Source organism: Bufo gargarizans, chromosome 8 (genome assembly GCF_014858855.1).
Source record: "Bufo gargarizans isolate SCDJY-AF-19 chromosome 8, ASM1485885v1, whole genome shotgun sequence".
Taxonomy (NCBI): domain Eukaryota; kingdom Metazoa; phylum Chordata; class Amphibia; order Anura; family Bufonidae; genus Bufo; species Bufo gargarizans.
Genome location: NC_058087.1, coordinates 158,751,119 through 158,776,865, shown reverse-complemented (window position 1 = coordinate 158,776,865; position 25,747 = coordinate 158,751,119). Strand labels below are relative to the sequence as shown.

The 25,747-nt window shown below is 42.9% G+C and overlaps 1 protein-coding gene across 2 annotated transcripts in view; it reads left to right on the top strand.

The window, feature by feature from the left end:
* The window catches only part of METTL22 (methyltransferase 22, Kin17 lysine), a 236,465-nt gene that overhangs the window by 210,182 nt on the left and 536 nt on the right, over positions 1-25,747 (top strand). For both annotated transcript variants that reach the window (XM_044303615.1, XM_044303614.1), the window contains 2 exons: positions 8,227-8,329; positions 17,361-17,526. In XM_044303615.1, the coding sequence (XP_044159550.1) occupies positions 8,227-8,329; positions 17,361-17,526 (269 nt within the window). The remainder of the gene's footprint in view (positions 1-8,226; positions 8,330-17,360; positions 17,527-25,747) is intronic.

The window sequence follows — 25,747 nt, the reverse complement described above, 5'->3', positions numbered from 1 at the left end:
TTACGGACGCAGCGATACCTAATATGTGTAGTGTTGTTTTTTTGTTTTTTTTTTGACCCAGACCCACTTGGTTCTTGAAGATCCAGTGGGTCTGATGTCTGTATAATACAGTACAGTACTATATATAGTGTACTGTATTTTCACTTTCTTTAGCAGAAGTCTGATCAGCACCATGGACAGCCGGAAGCCTGTGAAGGCGTCTGGTTGCCACGGTAACCATCACCCGCTGCCACAACAGAGAAGCGGGTGATGGGGAAGGAGGGGGCACCCTTCCTCTGTAATCCCGTCAAGAATTTGGGGCTGAAAAGGAACAACAGCCTCCGATGGGAGAGGGAGGGAGGGGTTAAACGGCTGACATCACAGCACAGATGTGCTGACACTCTGCTTGCTAACCGCTCGGCCATCCTGGAAATGGCACTTTCGACAGCGCTTCAAACTGCAGGTCAATTCAATGACAGGACCCCCCCCTCGGCATTATCCCAGGGTGCCTGCTAATTGATTTCAGCAGGCACCCAGTTCCGATCACCGCCTGCCGCACGGCGGTGATCGGAAATACACATGGCGTACCGGTACGTCATGTGTCCTTAAGTCCCGGGACATCATGACGTACCGGTACGTTATGTGTCCCCAACAAGTTAAGAATGTTCTGTAGTTTCTCAAGCGTAACCCTTTCCTCCTCTAAAAGTAAGTGCATGAAACGGAGCAAGCTTTTAGTAGCCTTCTCTGAGAAGACCTCACTGGCTTCACTAAGCCATTGATTCCTATCAAGGCCCGTTGTCAAGAATCCTGCCATGTCCTGCTAAAAACAAAACTAACTCTTTAAACAACCATGGGAAAACAATGGTCAATCTTAGGTCACAAACAGATGGGTACCCAAAAATTGAGCAAAGAAAAACAAAAATTATGGGTTACCTCATTAAGAATTAAGACTTAACTTTTATTAGGCCTCTTTCACACTTGCGTTGTCCGGATCCGGAGTGTACTCCACTTGCCGGAATTACACGCCGGATCCGGAAAAACGCAAGTGAACTGAAAGCATTTGAAGACGGATCCGTCTTCAAAATGCGTTCAGTGTTACTATGGCACCCAGGACGCTATTAAAGTCCTGGTTGCCATAGTAGTAGTGGGGAGCGTGGGAGCGGTATACTTACAGTCCGTGCGGCTCCCGGGGTGCTCCAGAATGACGTCAGAGCGCCCCATGCGCATGGATGATGTGCCATGCGATCACGTCATCCATGCGCGTGGGGCGCCCTGACGTCACTCTGAAGCACACCGGGAGCCGCACGGACGGTGAGTATACTGCTCCCCCACTACACTTTACCATGGCTGCCAGGACTTTAGCGTCCCAGCAGCCATGGTAACCATTCAGAAAAAGCTAAACGTCGGATCCGGCAATGCGCCAAAACGACTTTTAGCTTAAGGCCGGATCCGGATCAATGCCTTTCAATGGGCATTATTTCCGGATCCGGCCTTGCGGCAAGTGTTCAGGATTTTTGGCCGGAGCAAAAAGCGCAGCATGCTACGGTATTTTCTCCGGCCAAAAAACTTTCCGGTCCTGAACTGAAGACATCCTGATGCATCCTGAACGGATTTCTCTCCATTCAGAATGCATTAGGATAAAACTGATCAGGATTCTTCCGGCACTGTGTCTTCCCCTATGGAGTCACAACACAGTGTAGTGTGGCCCAGAGAAGACCAGGGAGCAGTGACCGCAGGAGAGACCACCGGATCTGCAGAGTGGCGAGGGAGAGGGGGGTAACTTAATTTTTTTTTTTTATGGTGGGGTTTTTATCTGAGCTGTGATTGGAGTCTAATTTAGGCTGTGATGGTGGTCTGATCTAAACAGTGATGGGGGTCTGATCTTAGTCTTGATGTGGGGGTCTGATGTGAGGTCTGATATTGGGGCCTGATCTGGAATCTGATGAAGATTTGGGGTGTGTCCTTAGGTCTAGAGAAAACTATTTTTACCTTGTTTTTCGACTCTAAAACCTAGGTGTGTTTTATAATCAGGTATCTTAAAGAGAAAAATATGGTAATTATATTGAGATCACTATTACCAAGTGTTTCGCTAACAGTAATACTAACAAGCTCTGCATTTTTTGAAATGACCAGATCCAACAGAGCATTGCCTGCTGTTGGGTCTTCCACAATCTGGCCCATAATGCCATCCTGTAGCAAGCTGAGTAATGTTCTCCCCTTTGCAGATGAAACAGAACCATGGTCCCAATAATATCTGAGAAGTTAAAATCTGCCATTATTACCACTGTGTCCTCCTGCGCTCCATTTGCTTATACAGCTGACAGCTATCTCCTTAGTGATTTTTTTTTTTTTATCCCCAATATCTTTACCTACAATTACCTCACTGACTGACTTTCATATCGCTCCTCACATACAGACATACCCCACCATTTTCCCGTTTGCCCTGTCTATCGTAAAGAGTGTAAAACCCTGAAGATTAACAGCCCAGTCGTGAAGATCCTAGCCATGTCTCAGTCACACCAACTACATCAATGTGCTACTCTTGTGCCAAGGCTATAAGCTCCCCCATTTTGCATACTAGATTTCTGGTATTCGTGAACATACACCTTTTTTGTGTTCAGTCTTCAGTTTTAGGTATGAGATTTCTTGAAAATTTCTGGATACATTTGTCTACAGTGTTAGATTGTAACATGGATCTCATTCCTCCTCCCAAAATCCATTTCTCCACCCACCAGTATATTCTGATCCACCTGTAAGCTGTCTATGCCTGTATTTGTTGCCTTGTCCTCTCAACTTATTCCTAGTTTAAATACTTCACCTCCAATTGAATTCTCTCCCACGACAAAACAGGCTCCCTTCCATTCAGGTGCAAATTATCTGTGGAATACAGTTTGCATCCAAGTAAGTTGGCCCAGTGCTCTAGGAACCCTTCTGCCCTCCATAAGCTTCCACTGTCGTTCCTGTGTTGAGCATGGCACAGGCAGTATTACAGAGAATACCACCTTGGTGATCCTTAATTTTAGTTTGAAATGAAGTTCTTAAAATTTATTGTTAAAGGGAACCTGTCACCTGGATTTTGTGTATAGAGCTGAGGACATGGGTTGCTAGATGGCCGCTAGCACATCCGCAATACCCAGTGCCCATAGCTCTGTGTGCTTTTATTGTGTAAAAAACCCCGATTTGATACATATGAAAATTAACCTGAGATGAGTCCTGTCCCTGACTCCTCTCACGTACAGGACTCATCTCAGGTTAATTTGCATATGTATCAAATCGTTTATTTTACACAATAAAAGCACACAGAGCTATGGGGACTGGGTATTGCGGATGTGCTAGCGGCCATCTAGCAACCCATGTCCTCAGCTCTATACACAAAATCACGGTGACAGGTTCCCTTTAAGGATCCTCCACTTACCATATATCCTGTCATTGGTTTCACCAACCATGACAGCTGGGTCATCTCCAGCCCCTCCCGGTAATTCATCCATCAGCACCACATGCCGAACTCTGGCACTACACAGACAGCAAATAATTTTGTTGAGGCAGTCTTGGCAACAAATTATATCTATCAGTCTTCCTAATTGTAGAATCCCCATAACCATTAGCTGTCTTGCCCTACCTGCATTATCATGCCATTACTACTAGCTGGACTTTTCTCCCAGCTGTTAGGGTGAGCAGCATCCACTAGAGCTGCCATTTTCTAAAACTGGCACCCATTACATCATCACTCAGCTTAGCAATTTTGTTTGCAAGCACAGAAACATTAAGGCTAGGTCTACACGCCGACATTTGTTACGCCACAAAAAGTCGCGCAACATTTGTCGCGCTACATTTTGTTGCACTAATGTTGCGCGACAATTTTAATAATGGCAGTCTATGGTGTCGCACTGCAACATGCGACATGCTGCGACGCGACAGTCGCAGAAAAATCCATCTCGAACTTGGTTTGCTGCGACTGTCGCGTCGCAGTCGCAGCATGTCGCATGTTGCAGTGCGACACCATAGACTGCCATTATAAAAATTGGCGCGCAACATTAGTGCAACAAAATGACGCGCGACAAATGTGGTCGTGTAGACCTAGCCTAATGGCCTTCTTTTTCTGGAATCCTTTTCTACTCCCCCTGACTACATTAACAAAGCTACTTGTCTGCTCCTCCTGACCCATATATTTGACCTCCATTTCTACTCCAACAACTGCTTGCTTAGTGAGCAGCATGATCTCAAGACTGTCATCGCCCTCAGTGTTGGATATTGCTCTTTCAGATCTCTAATTATCCCAGTTGCAAACAGCAGCGAAGAGTAATGAAAAAGTAAATTACAAGTTAGGCTACTTTCACACTAGCGTTCGGGCGGATCCGTTCTGAACGGATCCGCCCATAATAATGCAGACGGAGGCTCCGTTCAGAACGGATCCGTCTGCATTATATTAGCTAAAAAAAGCTAAGTGTGAAAATAGCCTGGGACGGATCCGTCCAGACTTTCAATGTAAAGTCAATGGGGGACGGATCCGCTTGAAGATTGAGCCACATTGTGGCATCTTCAAACGGATCCGTCCCCATTTACTTACATTGTAAGTCTGGACGGATCCGCACGCCTCCGCACGGCCAGGCGGACACCCGAACGCTGCAAGCAGCGTTCAGCTGTCCGCCTGTCCGTGCGGAGGCGAGCGGAGCGGAGGCTGAACGCCGCCAGACTGATGCAGTCTGAGCGGATCCGCCTCCATTCAGACTGCATCAGGGCTGGACGGCTGCGTTCGGGTCCGCTCGTGAGCCCCTTCAAACGGAGCTCACGAACGGAAACCCGAACGCTAGTGTGAAAGCAGCCTAAAGCTGTTATAAAGTACTCACAGGGACTTTAAAGGGGTTGTCTCACCAAAAACATTCTTCAGTTTTCAAACCAGCACCTAAATCGGAATACTTTTCTAATTGCATGTAATTAAAAAGTTTGTATAACCACTCTGTTATTTAATAAAATGTATCTGTATAGTGGCACCTGCTCTTTATTCTTTTTGTTATTTCTTTGTCCGTCTCTCTGAGAGGCCGCACATGCTCAGTTTAATCTTTCAACTGCCTCCTGAGCTACGGCAAAAAAAGCTCCCCTTGAGCAGCCAGCTTTATATAAATCTAAAAGAGCAATACATGGGGATATCTATGGATCCATGTGAGGTACAGGGCGGGTTCTAGCGTTATTTGAAATAAATTGTCATGTACTATATGATCTTTGATTTTCATTTTTTACATTAATCATCGGATAACCCCTTTTAACGCCTGTTTTAACTTTAGTTTCTTAACTTCACTTAATCCAAAGTCACTTTGTGAAGCAAGCCCAGTGAGCTTGCTTATAGGTTATGTTGCTTGGATCTCTAACAATTGTATCCTATTTCAAATAGAGGGTCAGTCTCCAATATATTTTTCTCCTTATACCAGGCTGTCATTCAGAAGCTAATTGCTTTTTTCAGCAGGGAAATTTAATTACATAAATGCCATAAATTACAACCCACACAAATAATAGCATTTAATACAGTAAGTAGCAAAGGTAATTACAGTGAGAAACGCCATAAACAACTGTCAGAGGACCTGTCAAGGAAGTGAATATATTAGGCAGTAAGTGATCAGGTAGTTCTTGAAGTTAATCATTTTGAAAAAATGCATGAAAAATGTAAGAAATTGAGCAACTTTGACAAGAGCCAAATTGTGATGTTAGATGACAGACTTAGACCATCTCCAAAACTGGAGACAATCGTTGAACTGGTAAAAAGGTCATGAGCACCCAAGGCTCATTGATGTAGATGAGGAGTGAAGGCTAGCTATCAGGTCTGATGCTACAGAAGAGGTACTGTTCCACAAATTGCTGGAAAAGTTAATGTCCACTTTGACAGCAGAACACACAGCTCATTGCAGACTAGCTGGCCCATCCTCTACCAGGTATTCCTACAATGGTTGGCTTGGTGTGTCTGCAGTTTTAACCTGGTAAGTAATGGCACCAGAATGCAACATGGAAGGAAGGCAGTCAGGAAATATGATATAAAGTATTTTGGATGCCTTTTTTTGCTATTTTTAACAGAATGTATAAAATCCTTGTTTTACATAGTTTTTAGTGTCATTATGAATTTTATCTTTAGCTGGTGCCTTCTAGAAGGCTAGGCACTGAGGCAGGTGCCTAGTGTCTGGTAAGACAGGAACTCAAGATTCTAAACAAGTGATACGTTTATAATGATATCCTAAGTTACAAATAAAACATAGATTGACAATTAAGTCTGTTTTGGGGTATTTTTACACTAGCATTTTTGCTGGATCCAGCAGGGTTCAGCAAAAAACGCTTCCGTTACTGATAGTAAAGTAGTCAAACAGCAAAATATTTCCAGCTCACCTGCTATACTCCATAGGCGTGCAAGGAACCCCGGATCAGGGAAACAATTTCTTCAGGAATAAAAAAAATCCAGCACATGCACTACGGATGAAATCTAGCCTTTTTATTGTGATTCTTTTAAAAATTCCATGAGCTGATCAGAGCGCTTTACGGTCTAAGCGTTTCGACAAACAGTTTTGTTCCTCAACCATCTGCTTCTGTTATGAACGGATCCGGTTGTATTATCCTTAACATAGCAAGGACGGATCCGTCATGAACTCCAATGGAGGATGGATCTGTTTTCTATTGTGTCAAATTGTGTCAGAGAAAACGGATCCGTCCCCAATGACTTGCATTGTGGGTCATGACGGATCCGTCTTGCTCCGCATCCTATGACAGGAAGAAAACTGCAGCATGCTGCGGTTTGCTCTCCAGTATGGGAACGCAACCAAACAGAACAAAATGCATTTTGAAGCATTCCGTTCTGTTCAGTTACGTTTTGTCCCCATTGGCAATGAATGGCGATAAAACGGAAGCATTTTTTTCCGGTATTGAGACCCTACGATGGATCTCAATACTGGAAAATAGAAACGCTAGTGTGAAAGTAGCCTTGTTAGTTAGATCACATAAAATCATATCCTCCTACCATGGGCAGAGTGTAGCTCCCACTTAAACAAATAAAACTCTTAAGTGCAGTGCATTCAGAAAGTCTTCATACCCTTTCAGTTTTTCACATATTGATATGTTGTGGCCTTGGGCTAAAATAAAATAAAAAATCTGCACTCAATACCCCTTAATGAGAAAGTGAAAACAGAATTTTAGAAATGTTTGTAAATTTATTAAAAAGGGAAAACTGAAATTTCACATAGACATAAGTATTCAGACCATTTGCTGTGCCGCTTGACGTTTAGCTCTGGGAGCCTGTCATTTCTCTTGATAATCTTTGAGATGTTTCTACAGCTTGATTGGAGTCCAACTGTGGTAAATTCAGTTGCTTGGGCATGATTTGGACACCCCTGTCTGTATAAGGTCTCACAGCTGACAGTGCATATCCAAGCAGACAGAAAAAGCCATGAGGAGGAAAGAACAAAAGAACTGCCGTTAGAGCTCAGAGACAGGATTGTGTGCACAGAAGGGTACAAAAAATATCTGCTGCACGGAAAGTTCCCAAGAGCCCAGTGGCCTCCATAATTCATAAATTGAAGAAAATTTGAACAACCAGGGCACTTGCTAGATCTGGCTAGGGTGATCATACTAGGGTGATCCATCTTCTTAGCGAGCCAGTCAATTAACTGGCCATAAGTTGAGTTGTTAGTTATCACTTAAGTGGTAGTGCAGGAAGTGTGCACATCCCTGCCACCATTAAACTACTCATATACAGTATGTAAGAAGAGAGAGTTAGGGACACAGTCATTAGTTATTTTTATTATCTTTTTGGTTAGCTCACCTTTTTGATTTTTAATATGATGTCAATAAAAGTTACATTTTAACATAGCTTAATATATTTGGGTCAAGTTGGGTAGTTTGCCTGTTTAGGCTGTTTTGTGAATATTGTTTAATACACCTACACCCAGATAGGGTCCTTCTTGGGCATTTGTATCCATACGGGCTCAGGCTCATCCTTCAATGCACTGAAGACCTCATTTTCATATCTCTAAAATGTGATATACTGTATCTCTGCAACAGCACAACAGAGACACATGATTAATACTCAATACGATCAACCCTACCAGGCATTATTCTTGGATTTAGAAGGTTGATCCTGATGACAGATGCTGTTTAATGCAGAGTAAACACAACATTTAGGGTCTTTATATTTCCTGTATGTATTTTGTATATTTGCTTGCCAAAACTCCTTGGAAATGGACTTCTAAAAATGCCGACCTTTGTATTTTTCAGTATTTTATGATGATGACCTCACTGATGCACTGTTCAAAACTCTTGACCGAATCACACATGCAGTGACGAGACTTTGCACAATATATTTATCTATAGAAAGAAGGTAAGAATGATACTTGTACAGCAATAACTAACGATTTCATTTTTGATGTTCCACATGTGACTCAGTCCATAAATGCTGAGACTATACCAGGGCAAGATTTCTCCCTCCATAATTCATTCCAGTATGGGGAAGTCAAAGGGAATGTCTCATGTATTTGGTTTTGGCTTTATTAAATGGGTTTTGATATTGATTGCCGACATCAGGAGTATACTAGGCTGGCTTACAGACAGGCAGGGGAGGAGTTACCGCTAAGTAACGCCTGGGGGACTGGGCACTTGCAGCGATAGACACTGCCCCTAGGCGTTGTAGCTCATTTGGTCATATAGCTCATATAGCTTAAAATTTCGTTTTTGGACCATCAGAGCAGCAGACAAGGCAATAAAAGGTACAATTTTTGAACTCTGTATGTGACCTACAGTGTCATTTGAGTAGTTTTACATGAGTAAAATAGATGGCAGACTCCCTGTAAGCCTCCATAATACCTAGTTAGGCCCCTGGCTTAGAACGTTGTGTACATTGACAAATCTCTGAGCAGTGCCAAAGGGTTTAAATGTTGCATAGAGCCATTTCTTTCCGGAAATCCTCACTGATCTCACATATATTTGTGACATTTTAGATGATCATTTTTGGATCCGCCCTTCTAAATTTAGTTAGAAATGATAGATGGTCTGCTAGGCTCATTGGTAACAAATATCTAGCTTGAAATACCATTTTACATATTGAGTCATGGTACATAAAGAGTGCTTTCTAAATGCATTGCATTATCTATCTTTTTGAATCTCGAGTGCAGTCTGTAGTCCCAAACCTAGAAGTATTTCTTGCTGACAAATTTATGTAATGTAACCTGACAGAAATCCCATCCCACTATATTTTCGGGACGCAGCTCTGCTTTTAGGCATGTGTCTGAGAACAAGCATACAGCTTGTTTATAGTGACAGCTAGCAGAACTTTGAATGCAGCTCTGCAGGATAATATAGGATGCATTGTTTATCAGTACAAAATACACTACTCAAAAAATTAAGGGAACACTAAAATACCACATCCTAGATCTCAATGAATGAAATATTCCAGTTGCAAATCTTTATTCATTACATAGTGGAATGCGTTGAGAATAATAAAACATAAAAATGATCAATGTGAATCAAAATTAATATCCCATGGAGGTCTGGATTTGGAATGAGGCGCCGGCTGTTCTACTGAGGGATCTCCTCCCAGATCCGGATTAAAGCATCAGTCAACTCCTGGACAGTCTGTGGTGCAATGTGGCGTTCGTGGATGGAACGAGACATGAGGTCCCAGATGTGCTCAATTAGATTCAGGTCTGGGGAATGAGCAGGCCAGCCCATAGCATCAATGCCTTCATCATGCAGGAACTGCTGACACACTTAAGGGGCCTGGCACTGTCATGCATCAGTAGGAACCCAGGGCCCACTGCACCTTCATATGGTCTCACAATGGGTCTCAGGATCTCATCCCGATGCCTAATGGCAGTCAGGGTACCTCTGGCTAGCACATAGAGGGCTGTGCAGCCCTCCAAAGAAATACCTCCCCACACCATTACTGACCCACTGCCAAACAGGTCATGCTGAAGGATGTTGCAGGAAGCAGAACGTTTTCCAGGCGTCACATATGCTCAATGCCAACCTGCTCTCATCTGTGAAGAGCACAGGGCGCCAATGTCGAATCTGCGACTCTTGGTGGTCCCTGACAAATGCGAATCGTCATGCACGGTGTTGGGCTGTAAGTACAGCACATGGAGTCTGTTTCTGACAGTTTGAGCAGACACATGGATATTAGTGGCCTGCTGGAGTTCATTTTGCAGGGCTCTGGCACTGCTCCTCCTGTTCCTCCTTGCACAAAGGAGAAGGTAGCGGTCCTTCTGCTGGGTTGTTGCCCTCCTATGGCCTTCTCAACGTCTCCCTGTATCTGCTCCATGCGCTGGACACTGTGCTGACAGACACTGCTAACCTTCTTGCCACAGCTTGCATTCATGTGCCATCCTGGATTAGCTGCACTACCTGAGTAATTTCTGTGGGTTGTAGACACCGCCTAATGATACCTCTAGGGGTGAGAGCAATGACAAAATTGCAAATGCGACCAAAACAACAGCAAAAAATGATGAGAACAGAGAAATGGTCTGTGGTCTCCACCTGCAGAACCACTCCTTTATAGGGGTTGTCTTGCTTATTGCCTATGATTTCTACCTGTTGTCTGTTCAATTTGCACAACAGCAGGAGAAATTGATTCAAAATCAGTGTTGCTTCATAACTGGACAGGTTGATTTCACAGAAGTGTGATTGACTTGGCTTTACACTGTGTTCCCTTAATTTTTTTTGAGCAGTGTATTTAATGGTACTTCAATTCAGGAGGCCTACCAAATGAATGTCAATTGTGGATATTCTTCAGGAGTTTGTGGTGTAAAAGAGTGTGGTTACTAAATGGGTCAGGATTTGGGGCTTCATCTCATAGAGAGCACTTACTGCTTCATGGTTCTCCCCAAGATTATTGTGTATGATAAGAGAATTATGTGAATATTGGTGTGTTGGTCTTGTTCAAGGCTTTTACCGATATGAGGATGAAGATTATAACATTTACAGATGCAGCCAGCATTATCTTGACTCCAGGTGCGCCAAGATGGTCACTTCACCATGAGTTGTATTACTGAAAGGTGATTTTGTTGAGTAAGGGTGGGTTCACACTAGCGTTATGGCTTTCCGTTATATTTTTGCTGCCTATAGACTTGCACTTGCATTATGACGGAATGCAAAACGGACGCCTTTAAAGGCATTCCGTTTTGCTCAGTCCTAATAGAAGTCTATGGGAAAATATAATGGATCCGTCGACAGGACTTTGTTTTCCATCTTGCATAACAGGAACCAGACAGATCCGTTTTGATTCCCATAGTCTTCTAATAGGACGGAGAGCAAACGGAATGCCTTTAAAGGCGTCCGTTTTGCATTCCATCATAATGCAAGTCTATAGGCAGCAAAAAGGATCCGCCCTTCCGTCTTATGGATTCAGTTATGTTCCGTTATAACCCTGTTATAACGAAAAGCCATGACGGACACCCACCCTTAATGTGTTAAACCAGTCAATATAACTTTGGCTACATCTGTAGAATCAGCCTTTCAGCAGCCAATACCTAGTAGCCGCAGCGAAATAAATGAAGAAGTTTGAGGCAGCAACAGGCCCCATGTAACATCGCAATTTGCAGACTACAAATTAAATAACGGAACTCTAAAACGTCTGGTTAGCTTCTTTCTCCTGTCCCGGTGAGGTTGGAAATGTTGTCACAGCACGGTAGAGTCATGTATTTTTCTGGTCTCGCATGACATGAATCCTCCGCTGGGATAAGAATAGCTCCTGCTTTTTTTTTTATGTCCTGATATCCGGAGAAACGTCTATTCAAAACATTACCGCATGTAAAATGGGGACTGGTCAGTCCGGAAATGTGCAGAGGCTCCAATCTGAAGTATTAACATTCACATGAACAAGTTTATATGATCTAGATTTGGAAAACTGCACATAAACAGTAGGAAACTGCCATTACTTTTCTCTAAAATGAGTGTTCATACAAACACTTATTAAGCTGCAAGGCAGAAGAGGTCTCTTGCTGATCTCTTGGCCTGTTTTCAGCGTATCTGCTGGCATTATGTGTTGTGACCGCAGGTGTGTTTGGAAAGATATGCAAAAAAATAAAAATGTACAGGAAAACAACTGCACACCGTACTCTAAATTGAGAAAATATGAAAGTTTACAAAAGGTTATAAAATGAAATCACTGTGTATGATATTTAGTCCTGTGACCAGGTGATATCACTTTCCCTAACGTCCTTTCATTTAAAGGGGTTATGCAAGAATGGAGGCCGGACCTGTAAAGGGAAGCTTACGTACCTGCTTTCCAGCGCTGGCTCCCCACTCCTCCAGGCAGCATCAAACCAGAAGTTTTGAGAGAGCCCAGCGCAGCGTCGCAGGCCTGGAGATTGTGCAAGGAGCCAGCGTCGGGAAACAGGTAAGTAAGCTTACTTTACAAGTCCGGCCAAGTGGGGGTTAGAAAACCCCTCCCATTCTTGCACAACCCTTTTAAGTGGAGAGTGGTAATGCCACTACATCAGCTAAGATTCAAGATACTCATCAGCGGATATTATGTGTTACATGGGGTTTTCCAGGATCATAATATTGCTGACCTATCCAATCCGCTGACTGAAGGGGCTATGATGCTCATTATTGACCAGGCACAACGTGATGATTAGTCATGTGATCGTCAGGGGAGATGGACCCCCCACCAGTGTGATATGAAATGGGTTTTCGCACAAAGAACACATACCCTATCCACACAAGAGGGAACTAGTGTCTGACTGCTGGGGTCCAACCTCCAGAACTGAGCTCCTGGAGTTGCCAAGTGAATAGAGTGGTAGCGGGTATATGTCTTGTACCCTGCGCTCCTTATTCCGTTTTCAGGGTTGCTTGTGGAGGATGTATTGCAGTCATAAATCAATCAGTAAAAAATCCTTAGCACCCCCAATTTTCCTTTGCAAAACATGAAAAACTTTATACAATCCATGTTCAGGTTAGTATAATAATTGCAGATCCTAATCGTAATCCCAGATGTTTTGGTTGCTATGAACCTTCCTCAGCGGTGTTATGCTGTGTGGGGCAGCGAGGACATATTGGAGCGCCTGGGTTTAGGGCGCATGCATGACCAATGCTCCATTGATTTCTACGGTACTGTGGGAGATAAAGCAGAGCTCATAGACAGTGAAAGGCGTAATCTTAATCGTGTTCAGGAGAAAAAAAAATCTACAATTAGAAAAAAAAAAAAAAAACATTTAGGAAAAAAAAGAATCACTATGGTTTTAAATGGCAGGAAAAAAATATATAGGTGGGTTTCCCTTTTAATTGGTTTATCCTCCGTAAGGGCCTATGCATGTAGCATGTCTTAAGGCTCATTTACACAGCTCCATGTTCGGGCTTCTACAAACGCTCCTTACCGAAGATCAGCCTGTCTCAAGGTGCCGCAGATCACCCAATGAACTAGCAAAACACCTAAATGATTGTCTCTAGGCGTCAGATTGTGCCGTCTAAACAGTGATCTGCTGCCCAGAAACAGCGCAGCGGTAGCCATTGTTCATCCTCATACTGTGGAGGTGATCTGCAGCACGTCACCCCCACTAACAAGCAGGCAATTGTTGGAAGGAACACCTCCTTCCCAACCATCATCTGCACGTCGTCCCTGTGTAAATCCAGCTTTAAATTTGTGTTTATTCTACTACTCTGGGAATTTTGTGTGTAACCTTCTGCTTTTACTTTGCATCCCAGCAGTATAACACTATTACTTTGTGTCCATGAGCAAGATGGTTATATTATACTATAAAAGATGTGACATCACAGCCCAGTGTTGGATCCAATCTGGCATCCGCCAGAAAGGAAGAACTCTCAGCACGTCCTTTGGATGTTTGCTGTACCTTCTTCCTTCTTGGTGTTCCCACAGCAGAACACAATTTACCTTCAATAAAATATTTTTTTAACCATCTTTGAAAGGACAGATCCTAGTAATAAGTACATTGTTTCTGTTTACTCAAGATACTGGATTATTATATTATTGTAACTAGGAAGCCAGCCTTTTACAAGCATCATGTCCTTAGAACTGCGCATCTCTTTAACGTGAATGACACAGCACGGCCGCTGCAGAGGAGACGGCGCACAGGCAATTGTCAGGAAGAAGCATGGCTTAGGGTCCATTCATACGTCCGTATCCATTCTGCAATATCGGGAACGGGTACGGTCCCATTCATTCTCTATGGGGCCAGAGGAGATGCGGAGAGCACACTAAGTCCGGAGCATTTCCGGAGCGCGGCCTCGTACTTCCGAGCCGCGACTCCGCAAAAAAATAGAACATGTCCTATTCTTCTCCGCAATTGTGCAAAAAAATAGGCTGTTCTATGGGGGGGTGCCAGCCGGGTGTATTGCGTATCTGCAATACACTAGGGACGTGTGAATGGACCCTTATACGAGCACTGCTACCTCTTCAAACAGCTTATCGGCGGGGGTGCGGGAAGTCAGACCCCGCTGATCTAATAAGGATGACCTCAATATTGAACCATTGAATAACCCCTTTAACAGAATATTATGACCGATATAAGTCCACAAATGCATCCCCCCCCCCCCCCCAGTCTGCTCTTCTCTCTGTCTACAGTGACTGTATCATTACTCAAGATGAGCATTTTAGTAAAAGGAGATCCATCCTGAAGAACAGAAATTTTTTTATAAAATAGTTAATCAGTTATTTTAATCATCCGTTATGATCAGTTTGCGTCCATTTTTGTCAGTTCCGTTAGAGATTAAATTTTTTTAAATGGGAGAAAAGGTCCTTTTCGCAGGACTTTTTCTCCCATCTAAAATAACGGATCTCTGGCACAAACTGATGCAAACATCATAACGAATGCTCAAGATGGATCAGTTATTTTTAGTCCAAACTAATGATAACTTTTTTTCTGTTCTTCTAACAGATCAGAACGGAAAACAAAACGGTGATGTGAATGCGCCCTAAGGGAGAATTCACACACAGTTTTTAGTATTCCTTTTCATCCCTTTTTTTTTTTTTTTGCTGAAAAAAGCAGCAGCCCCAGATGAAAGTCAATGGAAAATATGAAATGCAAGACATACATGTTGTTTTTTTGTCTTGTTTTGTTTTTTAGCACAGCATTTTGAAGCAGTTGTTTTTTTTTTCAGCCTTATTTCATCCACTTATTTTTAGAGAAAAAAATGCCTTAATAAAACGAAATTTAAACATGTTAACACAAAACTGCCACAAAAAAATGCTATAAAAATGACCTGTAATATGAAAAAGATGTAAGCAGTTTTGGTGGTGTTTTTAAAGCCCCTTTACACAGGCCAATGATCAGTGCAGTTGTCTGGAAGGAGCATTCCTAAATCACCATTTCTGGGCGGCAGGTTGTGCTGTGTAAGCTGCGATCTGCTGCCGAAAAACAATGAATGTGTTTGAGGACGAGTGAGGACAGCAGCGATCGTGTGTCCCCATACAGCATGTACAGGTGCATTTCAATAAATTAGAATATCATCGAAAAGTTAAATTATTTCAGTAATTCACTTCAAAAGCGGAAATTTATATTCTATAGATTCATTATACACAGAGTGACCTATTTCAAGCGTTTATTTCTTTTCATGTTGATTATGGCTGAGGTTACTTTCACACCTGCGTTAGATGCGGATCCGTCTGGTATCTGCACAGACGGATCCGCACCTATAATGTAAACGCTTGTATCCTTTCATAACGGATCTGTTTGCATTATTCTTTTTAAAAAAGTCGGATCCGTCCTGACTTACATTGAAAGTCAATGGGGGATGGATCAGTTTTCAATGGCACCATATTGTGTCAGTGAAAACGTATCCATCCCCATTGACTTACATTGTAAGTCATGACTGATCCGTTTGGCTCCGCATCGCCAGGCGGACACAAGCAGCGTTTTGGTGTCCGCATCTAGAGCGGAATGGAGGCGGAACGGAGGCAAACTGATGCATTCTAAACTAATACTTATCCATTCAGAATGCATTGGGGCTGAATTGATCCGTTTTGAAACGTTTGTGAGATCCCTGAAACGGATCTCACAAACTGAATTCAAAACGCCAGTGTGAAAGTAGCCTAAGACTACTTTCACACTAGCGCTTTTGCTGGATCCGGCAGGTTTCAGCAAAAACGCTTCCATTACTGATAATACAACCATCTGCATCCGTTATAAACGGATCCGGTTGTATTATCTTTAACATAGCCAAGACGGATCCGTCATGAATTCCATTGAAAGACAGTGGGGGACGGATCCGTTTTATATTGTGTCAGAGTTAAATGGATCCGTCCCCATTGACTTGGGGTCATGATGGATCCGTTTTGCTCCGCATCCCATGACGGAAAGAAAACCGGTTTGCTCTCCAGTATGGGAACGCAACCAAACGAAACGGATGCATTTTGGAGCACTCCGTTCTGTTCAGTTACGTTTTGTCCCTATTGACAATGAATGGGGACAAAACGGAAGCGTTTTTTTTCTGGTATTGAGACCCTATGACTGATCTCAATACCGGAAAATAATAAAGCTAGTGTGAAAGTAGCCTAATGAAAACCCAAAAGACAGAAAATTCGAATATTATACAAGACCAATTAAAAAAGATTTTTAATATAGAAATATTGGACTATTTAAAAGGACAGTATATGCACTCAGTACTTGGTCGGGGCCCCTTTTGCATGAATTACTGCATCAATGCGGTGTGGCATGGAGCGATCAGCCTTTTCATTTGAATTACTGAAACAAATTAACTTTTCGATGATATTCTAATGTATTAAAATGCACCTGTAAATGCAGAGGTCATCTCCTTTGATGAGCAGGCAAATATCAGGAGCAAACAGATTGTTCCTGATAATTGCCTGCCGTGTCGGCCCCCCAAAGAAGCCAGAGCAAATCTGTGTGTGAATGAAGCCTAAGGCTAGGTCTACACGACGACATTAGTGCAACAAAATGTTGCGCGACAATTTTTATAATGGCAGTCTATGGCATCGTACTGCCACATGCGACATGCTGCGACTGCGACGCGACAGTCGCAGAAAATCCATTCGAGATGGATTTTTCTGCGACTGTCGCGTCACAGTCGCAGCATGTCTGTCGCATGTTGCAGTGCGACACCATAGACTGCCATTATAAAAATTGTCGCGCGACATTACTGCAACAAATGTTGCGCCCTATCTGTCGCACGACATTTTGTCGCGCAACAAATGTCGTCGTGTAGACCTAGCCTAAAGGTGATTTCTAAACATTTACAGAAGGAATGCAGTGAGGAAAAGAGGATCTGCAGGCTGGGGAAAGGGGAAAAGATGCTGCCCCTAAAAAGCTGTATTACAAACCCTCATGTATATACAATTGATTTCCACTATTAAAAAAAATTGTAAAAGCGACACAACATAAAATATAATATTCATGCCCACGGTAAAATTTTCTAAATGTTTCTCTATCTTTCTGTCTTAGGTTTAACTTTACTTTAAGGTATATGGACATTACATGTGATGCATATAATCATTTCCGAAATTGCTTGAACAATTTTGAAAAGATCAAGAACGGAAAGCTAAAGTGGACTGCAACAGAAATCAAGCCAGCGTTTCCCCAGTTCTTCAGCTATGAACGCGAACATTTGGTAGGTTGGTATTGCTCCAGCGCTATGGGGGAGATTTATTTAAATTGGTGTAAAGGAAAACTGGTGTAGCAACCAGTCTGATTCCACATTTCATTTTCCAAAAGAGCTCTGAAAAATGAAAGGCAGAATCAGTAACTAAGCCAGTTATCGTTTACACCAGTTTTGATAACCCCCCCCCCCCCCATATGTTCAAACAGTAGCATACATAGTGATTACAGTGTGATTTATCAGCCTCACATTATATGTTGGTAATGGAAGAAATGATTTTTTTTCATCCTGCCGCTTAGTTTTCTTTTGCTGAGCTATGTAGTAGTGCCAGCATATTTTGACGGTCAGCATTCTTAAACTAGCTGAGTAGTGAGAAGGTACAAGATAATAAATTAATTCCTGCTAAACCTAGAAATGAATGAAAGCGAGAAAAAATACTTATTTGTCAGCCTGTAAGCTCTTACAGTAAGCAGTATTGGAGACTGTGCTCTTATTTCCTACTTGTTCACATTTTACAAGACTGTAAAACCTACAATATCTGCTTGCACTATGTATATATGCATCTAAATCCACAATGTAAAGCAATTATCCAAATAAAATATCACTTTAATTTTCAAAACTGCGAAAAACAATTATAAACACCCATTAAACCAGCATGGACAGTGCAGGATGCAGATTTATGGCTCACCAGAATTAATAATACTGCAACTTCATGACTAATAGATCTTATAACCTATTGCACATTTCCCAGGCTTCCTATGAAGCACACAGCAACAAACTGTCTCTCATGATAACATTGAGACTGTGATATATAACCTCCCTTCCCTAGAACTTCAAGACCTGATTTCTGACTTTTAGAAAAGATGCAGCTATTCAGACATTTTTACTTTTGAAATAGATCTTTTGAGATTTAAAACCATAAGAAAAGAATCTAATGGAAGCCTCTAAGCATTCAATTTACCGTATTTTTCGTCCTATAAAACGCACCTAGGTTTTTGAGGAGGAAAATAAGAAAAAAATATTTTGAACCAAAAGGTGTGCTTTTGGTGGGTTTTGAACTAATGGTGGTCTGTAAATGACACTAATAAGGGGGATCTGTGGGTGGCACTTTTATGGGGGATCTGTGGATGGCACTGTTGTGGGGGGATCCGTGGGTGGCACTTTTATGGGGGATCTGTGGATGGCACTGTTATGGGAGATCTGTGGATGGCACTGTTATGGGGGATCTGTGGATGGCACTGATATGGGGGGATCTGTGGATGACACTGCTATGGGGGGGGGGGGGGGATCTGTGGATGACACATATATAGCATCCCATAACAGTGTCCCTGTGTAAATAGTGACCCCAAATACAGGGGGTGGAGGCCGGCAACTGGTGTTGAAATCGTGGCGGGTCCCAGTGCAGTCACTGTACTCTATTAAACCGGGCCCCGCACACAGCAGTATTCATATGTAAAGTGTAGGCAATCCATTTGTAAAGTATTGCAATCCTCTGCGGTAGCGCAATCCACGTAGTACTCACTATGAAACTCCCATACTAGCAGGCAGGCTGGCCGGTCACTTACTTTGTCACGCAAATGCTCCTCCCACTTTATTAATGAAGCAGGCGGAGCATGCGTGTGACGAAGTGAGTGACCGGCCAGCCTGCCTGCTAGTACTGGAGTTTCATAGTGAGTACTACGTGGATTGCGCTACCACAGAGGATTGCTATACTTTACATATGGATTGCTTACACTTTACATATGAATACTGCTGTGTGCGGGGCCCGGTGTATTAGAGTACAGTGATAGCACCGGGCCCCGATTCCAACAGCAGTTGCTGGACTCCAGCCCCTCCTCCCTCGCCGCTGGTACATTGCAGGCCGTGCTGTGCAACATCACTGCCCGCGATGTATCAGTGTTAGCAGAGTTAAAATGGCAGCATTCTCCCCATAAGACACACTGCCATTTTCCCCCCACTTTGCGTCTTATGGGGCGAAAAATACGGTATTTCCATGGCCACGTCTCAGGCAGCACATACCAATATCACTGCTTCTTCAGAAAAGTAGAAAATAAGCAAACTTCTTATCTACTGTTTGTAACATCCAAACAAATTTGTATTAGTTATTTAACTAAATTTTCACATAGTCCATAACATATGTTCATAAAGAGGTTGTCCAGTATTTTTATATTGATGGCCTATACCTAGGCCAGAACATCAGTATCTGATCGGCGGTGGTCCAACATCCCACATCCCCGTCAAAATTCAGCTTCCATTCACTATAACTGGAGCAGCCCTGTAGTAACCAGCTCTGTTCACTACACAATGGACAGAGCTGGATAGTTCAGTACCAGAGCTACTCAGATACAGAGGGGGACCAAGGTCTATAAACCTTCCATCCACAACTGGGAATATTCTTCTCGGTCCCACCTCCTTGTCTGCAGGGAACCCATAAAAAGTGGATGAACTATCTGGTGGGGGTTTGCTTCTGTCCTTGCACTGAAGCAGAAGGTGCTGGGGGATGCACCACTTACATACAGAGTAAGCAACATTAAAACACAATATTTTGTTACAGCTATGACTTAAGACACTGGGGACCCAACAAGACTGCAATGTTGGTGGCCCCATTTTTGTACTACAGGGAGTGCAGAATTATTAGGCAAATGAGTATTTTGACCACATCATCCTCTTTATGCATGTTGTCTTACTCCAAGCTGTATAGGCTTGAAAGCCTACTACCAATTAAGCATATTAGGTGATGTGCATCTCTGTAATGAGAAGGGGTGTGGTCTAATGACATCAACACCCTATATCAGGTGTGCATAATTATTAGGCAACTTCCTTTCCTTTGGCAAAATGGGTCAAAAGAAGGACTTGACAGGCTCAGAAAAGGCAAAAATAGTGAGATATCTTGCAGAGGGATGCAGCACTCTTAAAATTGCAAAGCTTCTGAAGCGTGATCATCGAACAATCAAGCGTTTCATTCAAAATAGTCAACAGGGTCGCAAGAAGCGTGTGGAAAAACCAAGGCGCAAAATAACTGCCCATGAACTGAGAAAAGTCAAGCGTGCAGCTGCCAAGATGCCACTTGCCACCAGTTTGGCCATAGTTCAGAGCTGCAACATCACTGGAGTGCCCAAAAGCACAAGGTGTGCAATACTCAAAGACATGGCCAAGGTAAGAAAGGCTGAAAGACGACCACCACTGAACAAGACACACAAGCTGAAACGTCAAGACTGGGCCAAGAAATATCTCAAGACTGATTTTTCAAAGGTTTTATGGACTGATGAAATGAGAGTGAGTCTTGATGGGCCCGTGGCTGGATTGGTAAATGGCAGAGAGCTCCAGTCCGACTCAGACGCCAGCAAGGTGGAGGTGGAGTACTGGTTTGGGCTGGTATCATCAAAGATGAGCTTGTGGGGCCTTTTTGGGTTGAGGATGGAGTCAAGCTCAACTCCCAGTCCTACTGCCAGTTTCTGGAAGACACCTTCTTCAAGCAGTGGTACAGGAAGAAGTCTGCATCCTTCAAGAAAAACATGATTTTCATGCAGGACAATGCTCCATCACACGCGTCCAAGTACTCCACAGCGTGGCTGGCAAGAAAGGGTATAAAAGAAGAAAATCTAATGACATGGCCTCCTTGTTCACCTGATCTGAACCCCATTGAGAACCTGTGGTCCATCATCAAATGTGAGATTTACAAGGAGGGAAAACTACACCTCTCTGAACAGTGTCTGGGAGGCTGTAGTTGCTGCTGCACGCAATGTTGATGGTGAACAGATCAAAACACTGACAGAATCCATGGATGTATAGAGAGAAAGAAAAAGGCAAGGGTTATTCCAATCTGGTGGAAAACTCCAAGAGACAGGATATAACTAGAGGCGCCAGTGGATGGAGAACAGGAAGATGTAAAAAAGCAGAGGCAGGAGAAAGAGAAAAAAATGTAAAAGGGGAGGCAGCTGAAAGGGGTGTTCACACTGAAAGAATTCGGTGTGTAAGAGAGAATAAAGGAGAGTGACTTAATAAGTCATAAAACTTACACCCCTATGAGAAGCGCCAAAGCCCCAGGATATAAGGAAGATGAAATTAAGTAAGCAATTAAGTTATGGTAGATCATATACCCAGATCAGGGTAATCAGGAGAAGAAGGTGAACTCAGTGAACAGTAGACACACCACTGAGGCGTCCTAAAGTAAACAATAAGTAAAAGTATTCACATATGGTCACCCTATAGGGTGTATTAGAAAAGCCAAAAATAATCAACTCACTTCACGGGGGGTGGCCAGCTGGATAAGCTCAAGACACCAGCATGGACCAATACCCCCCATATTGGCCCATGCTGGTGTCTTGAGCTTATCCAGCTGGCCACCCCCCGTGAAGTGAGTTGATTATTTTTGGCTTTTCTAATACACCCTATAGGGTGACCATATGTGAATACTTTTACTTATTGTTTACTTTAGGACGCCTCAGTGGTGTGTCTACTGTTCACTGAGTTCACCACCTTCTCCTGGTTACCCTGATCTGGGTATATGATCTACCATACCTTAATTGCTTACTTAATTTCATCTTCCTTATACCCTGGGGCTTTGGCGCTTCTCATAGGGGTGTAAGTTTTATGACTTATTAAGTCACTCTCCTTTAGAATCCATGGATGGCAGGCTTTTGAGTGTCCTTGCAAAGAAAGGTGGCTATATTGGTGACTGATTTGTTTTTTGTTTTGTTTTTGAATGTCAGAAATGTATATTTGTGAATGTTGAGATGTTATATTGGTTTCACTGGTAAAAATAAATAATTGAAATGGGTATATATTTGTTTTTTGTTAAGTTGCCTAATAATTATGCACAGTAATAGTCACCTGCACACACAGATATCCCCCTAAAATAGCTAAAACTAAAAACAAACTAAAAACTACTTCAAAAAATATTCAGCTTTGATATTAATGAGTTTTTTGGGTTCATTGAGAACATGGTTGTTGTTCAATAATAAAATTAATCCTCAAAAATACAACTTGCCTAATAATTCTGCACTCCCTGTATATGTGCTTATAAAAAAAAACGTAGGTGCTGTCGGCATCAGTCTCATCGAGCAGCAGCCTGTTCTTCCTCTTTTTTCAAACTCATAATAATAAACACTTTAATTTCCCTTCTGTAAAAATATACACTTTCCTATCCCTTCTCCATCATTCTCTCCATGCAGTCTTTGCTTTCCACACAGCCACTGCTTTCCCAGCCTCTTCACCTTCTCACGTACTCTAACCATTATATCACATGTGCTGCTTCTACTCTTCCCATCTTTCCAGATTTAAACAACCATCTTTTAGCATACCTGCTCTCCTAAAAATTCTCAGTGCCCCTCCTCCACACCGTCTCTCTCTGATATCCACTGCAGTCACTTCCCTCCTTGAGGGCCCCTCCTCTTTCAGAGCCTTTGACTGTCTGGTTCCCATTGAAAAAGAGTGGATCCGTCTCTTCTTCCACCGCACGCGAACCCGATGATTCACGTCCAACTGGTTGCTCGCACTACAAAGCGTACACAGACTCGGCCCCAACCTGCTTGCACTACGAAGTGTACACAGGTTGAGCTCCTTGGGTACCTGTGGATATCACAGAGAGCTGGGCACCACTTTAATAGCTCACTAACTATGTGGAGACACTCTCTCTTGGTTTTCTCTCACTTCCTAGTTCCTACCACTAAACTCTGGACTATTCTTCAGCTTACAGTTCCTTGTACTGTAATGAACACCACGGTACACAGTATCTTGTTCTTTTCTTTTTCAGCAACACATTCCACTTGTTCATTCTCACACTCATCAGTCTCATTTACCACACCAAAAAAAAAATCACACTAAACCTAGGTTTCAGGCAACCCATTCATACAACCACAGACAAGGAGGGTCCTTTTCTTTAAATCCCAAGATTCAACAAAAGGACAATACCTGAACAGTGGTCATGACAAGTGGGAAGGCACAAGGCACGGCACAGTCAGTAAGAACAAAATGTGTATTTGAAGGTGCAGTTCCCAGTTGCTGTAATGATCAAAGCTCTTCAACACTCATCCCCTTGGACATCTGATGGGATCCTCACACGGGGCACCAAAAACTGTTGCTGCAATTTACTCCCAAACTAGGGCACAACACTCGCTTGTCTGTGGGATTCAAATTAGTTAATACGTTTTCCCCAGGTGCCAGGAGATGTGGTCGACCAAAAGAATCAAACAGCCAGACACAGGTAGCTGGTTAAACGATTCTTTGCTGTGCAGCGCCCAAGCAGCCAATTTTAATATATGTACAATGTGGATCTAGTCCCCCCTCCTTTAGCCATTAATTTAAATATGTCCAATCACAAGTATTTATCAAAGGAACCAATTAGAAACATGATGGTATTAAAAAATGACACATAGAAACACACACAGGCATTACTCAAATATATAGTGAACATGAGTCATCTGTCTGCAAAAGTCTCCCTGTCTGTATATATCACATTCTGCCAAGCGGTTCCCTATTTGCGGTATCCGTCCATCTACCTTTAACGAATCAACTGATGGTGACTCATATTTCTCAATCATAGATTTTAGACATAAAACACTGAAAATTGAGATTTTGACAATTTAAGTACAATTAGCACCATTCAGGTTCATTTATTACTTAATTTCTTTCACAATGTCACATACTACCTGAAGTATTTGAGTATTTAGCCTTTGGAAAGAGATATTGTGACATTGTTGTTCTTGTTTTCTTTGCCTTTTCTTTAATCTCTGTTCACGTCACATCTGAACCTCCCATCAGACTTATTCGTCAGGAGTATTGCTTGTCATATACCTTCGACGTATGTATACTGTGGCATATGTTGCCCATTGTAAGAAATGTGTTTTTACTGGATGTATCTGCATAGAAAAGTATAGATGACTATGCTTTTCTATACAGTAAAAAAAACTAAAGGTACACCAGTCCAACGGAGGCCAAAAGGCCACTCTTTGAACTGAGTATCTCTATGGATACATTTGATGTATACGCCAAGCGCTTTTCTGGTGTATAAAGCAAATTCAGTGTAAAAATAGCTCTAAAGGGGTTCTCCTGGAATTAAGAAAATGAAAATACTTAAAGGGTTTCTACCACCACATTTTGACCTAAATAGCTGTCAGATACTAGCGATCTGCTAGTGTCTGCAGTACCTAACCATGCTATTGTAATCCCTTTCTCTGCAGCGGTTACCCTAAAAAACAAACTTTTATTGCTATGCAAATGAGCCTCTAGGTGCTATGGGGGCATCTTGTCAGCACCTAGAGGCTCCATCTACTCAGCATGTCTGCCGCTCAGCTCGTCCCTCCAGCCACCCCATCTCTAGATTGACAGCCTCCATCGCGGCCGAATTCTCGCGCCTGCGCCGTGTACGTCTGTATTCGGCGCAGTGACTGTCGGACCGCTCACTGTGCCGGCATCTCCACTGCGCCGATGACGTCAGAGTGCTCCCAGGAACAGACGACGCCCGGCCTCAAGCAGTGGAGATGCGCAGGCGCAGTGGAGATGCGCAGGCGCAGTGAGCGGTCTGACAGTCACTGCGCCAAATATAGACGCACATGGCGCATGGAGGCTGTCAATCTAGAGATGGGCGGGCTGGAGGGACGAGCTGGGCGGCAGACATGGTGAGTAGACGGAGCCTCTAGGTGCTGAAAAGACGCCCCCATAGCACCTAGAGGCTCATTTGCATAGCAATAAAAGTTTGTTTTTTAGGGTAACCGCTGCAGAGAAAGGGATTACAATAGCATAGTTAGGTACTGCAGACACTAGCAGATCGCTAGTGTCTGACAGCTAATTAGGTCAAAATGTGGTGGTAGAAACCCTTTAAATATTACTTTATTATAAATATATTCTCAAATACCTTTCATTAGTTATAATGGCTTGTTTTGTCTTGGGAACAATCATCAGGGGAAACAAAATGGCCGCTGTCCCATTAGTTCACACAGAACCTGTCCTAATGACACAGCAGGACAAGTTACTTTACAACACTGAGGTAAAGAGCTGCCCTCATCCTCCTCTCTACTTGTCAGGGATTATGATCCTGAATACAGATTATAAGAACTTTACCGGAATCTCTGGGAAATGTAGTTCATGAGGAGACATGAAGTACAGAGAGGACAGACAGGACAGACTGTGGTAATGTGGGGTTGTGGTAATGGAGACTGTATACAAGTGCTGCTGCTCATTAGCCACAGTTCACCCTCCTCTCATGTCTCCTTCATCATCTCCATTCCCACAG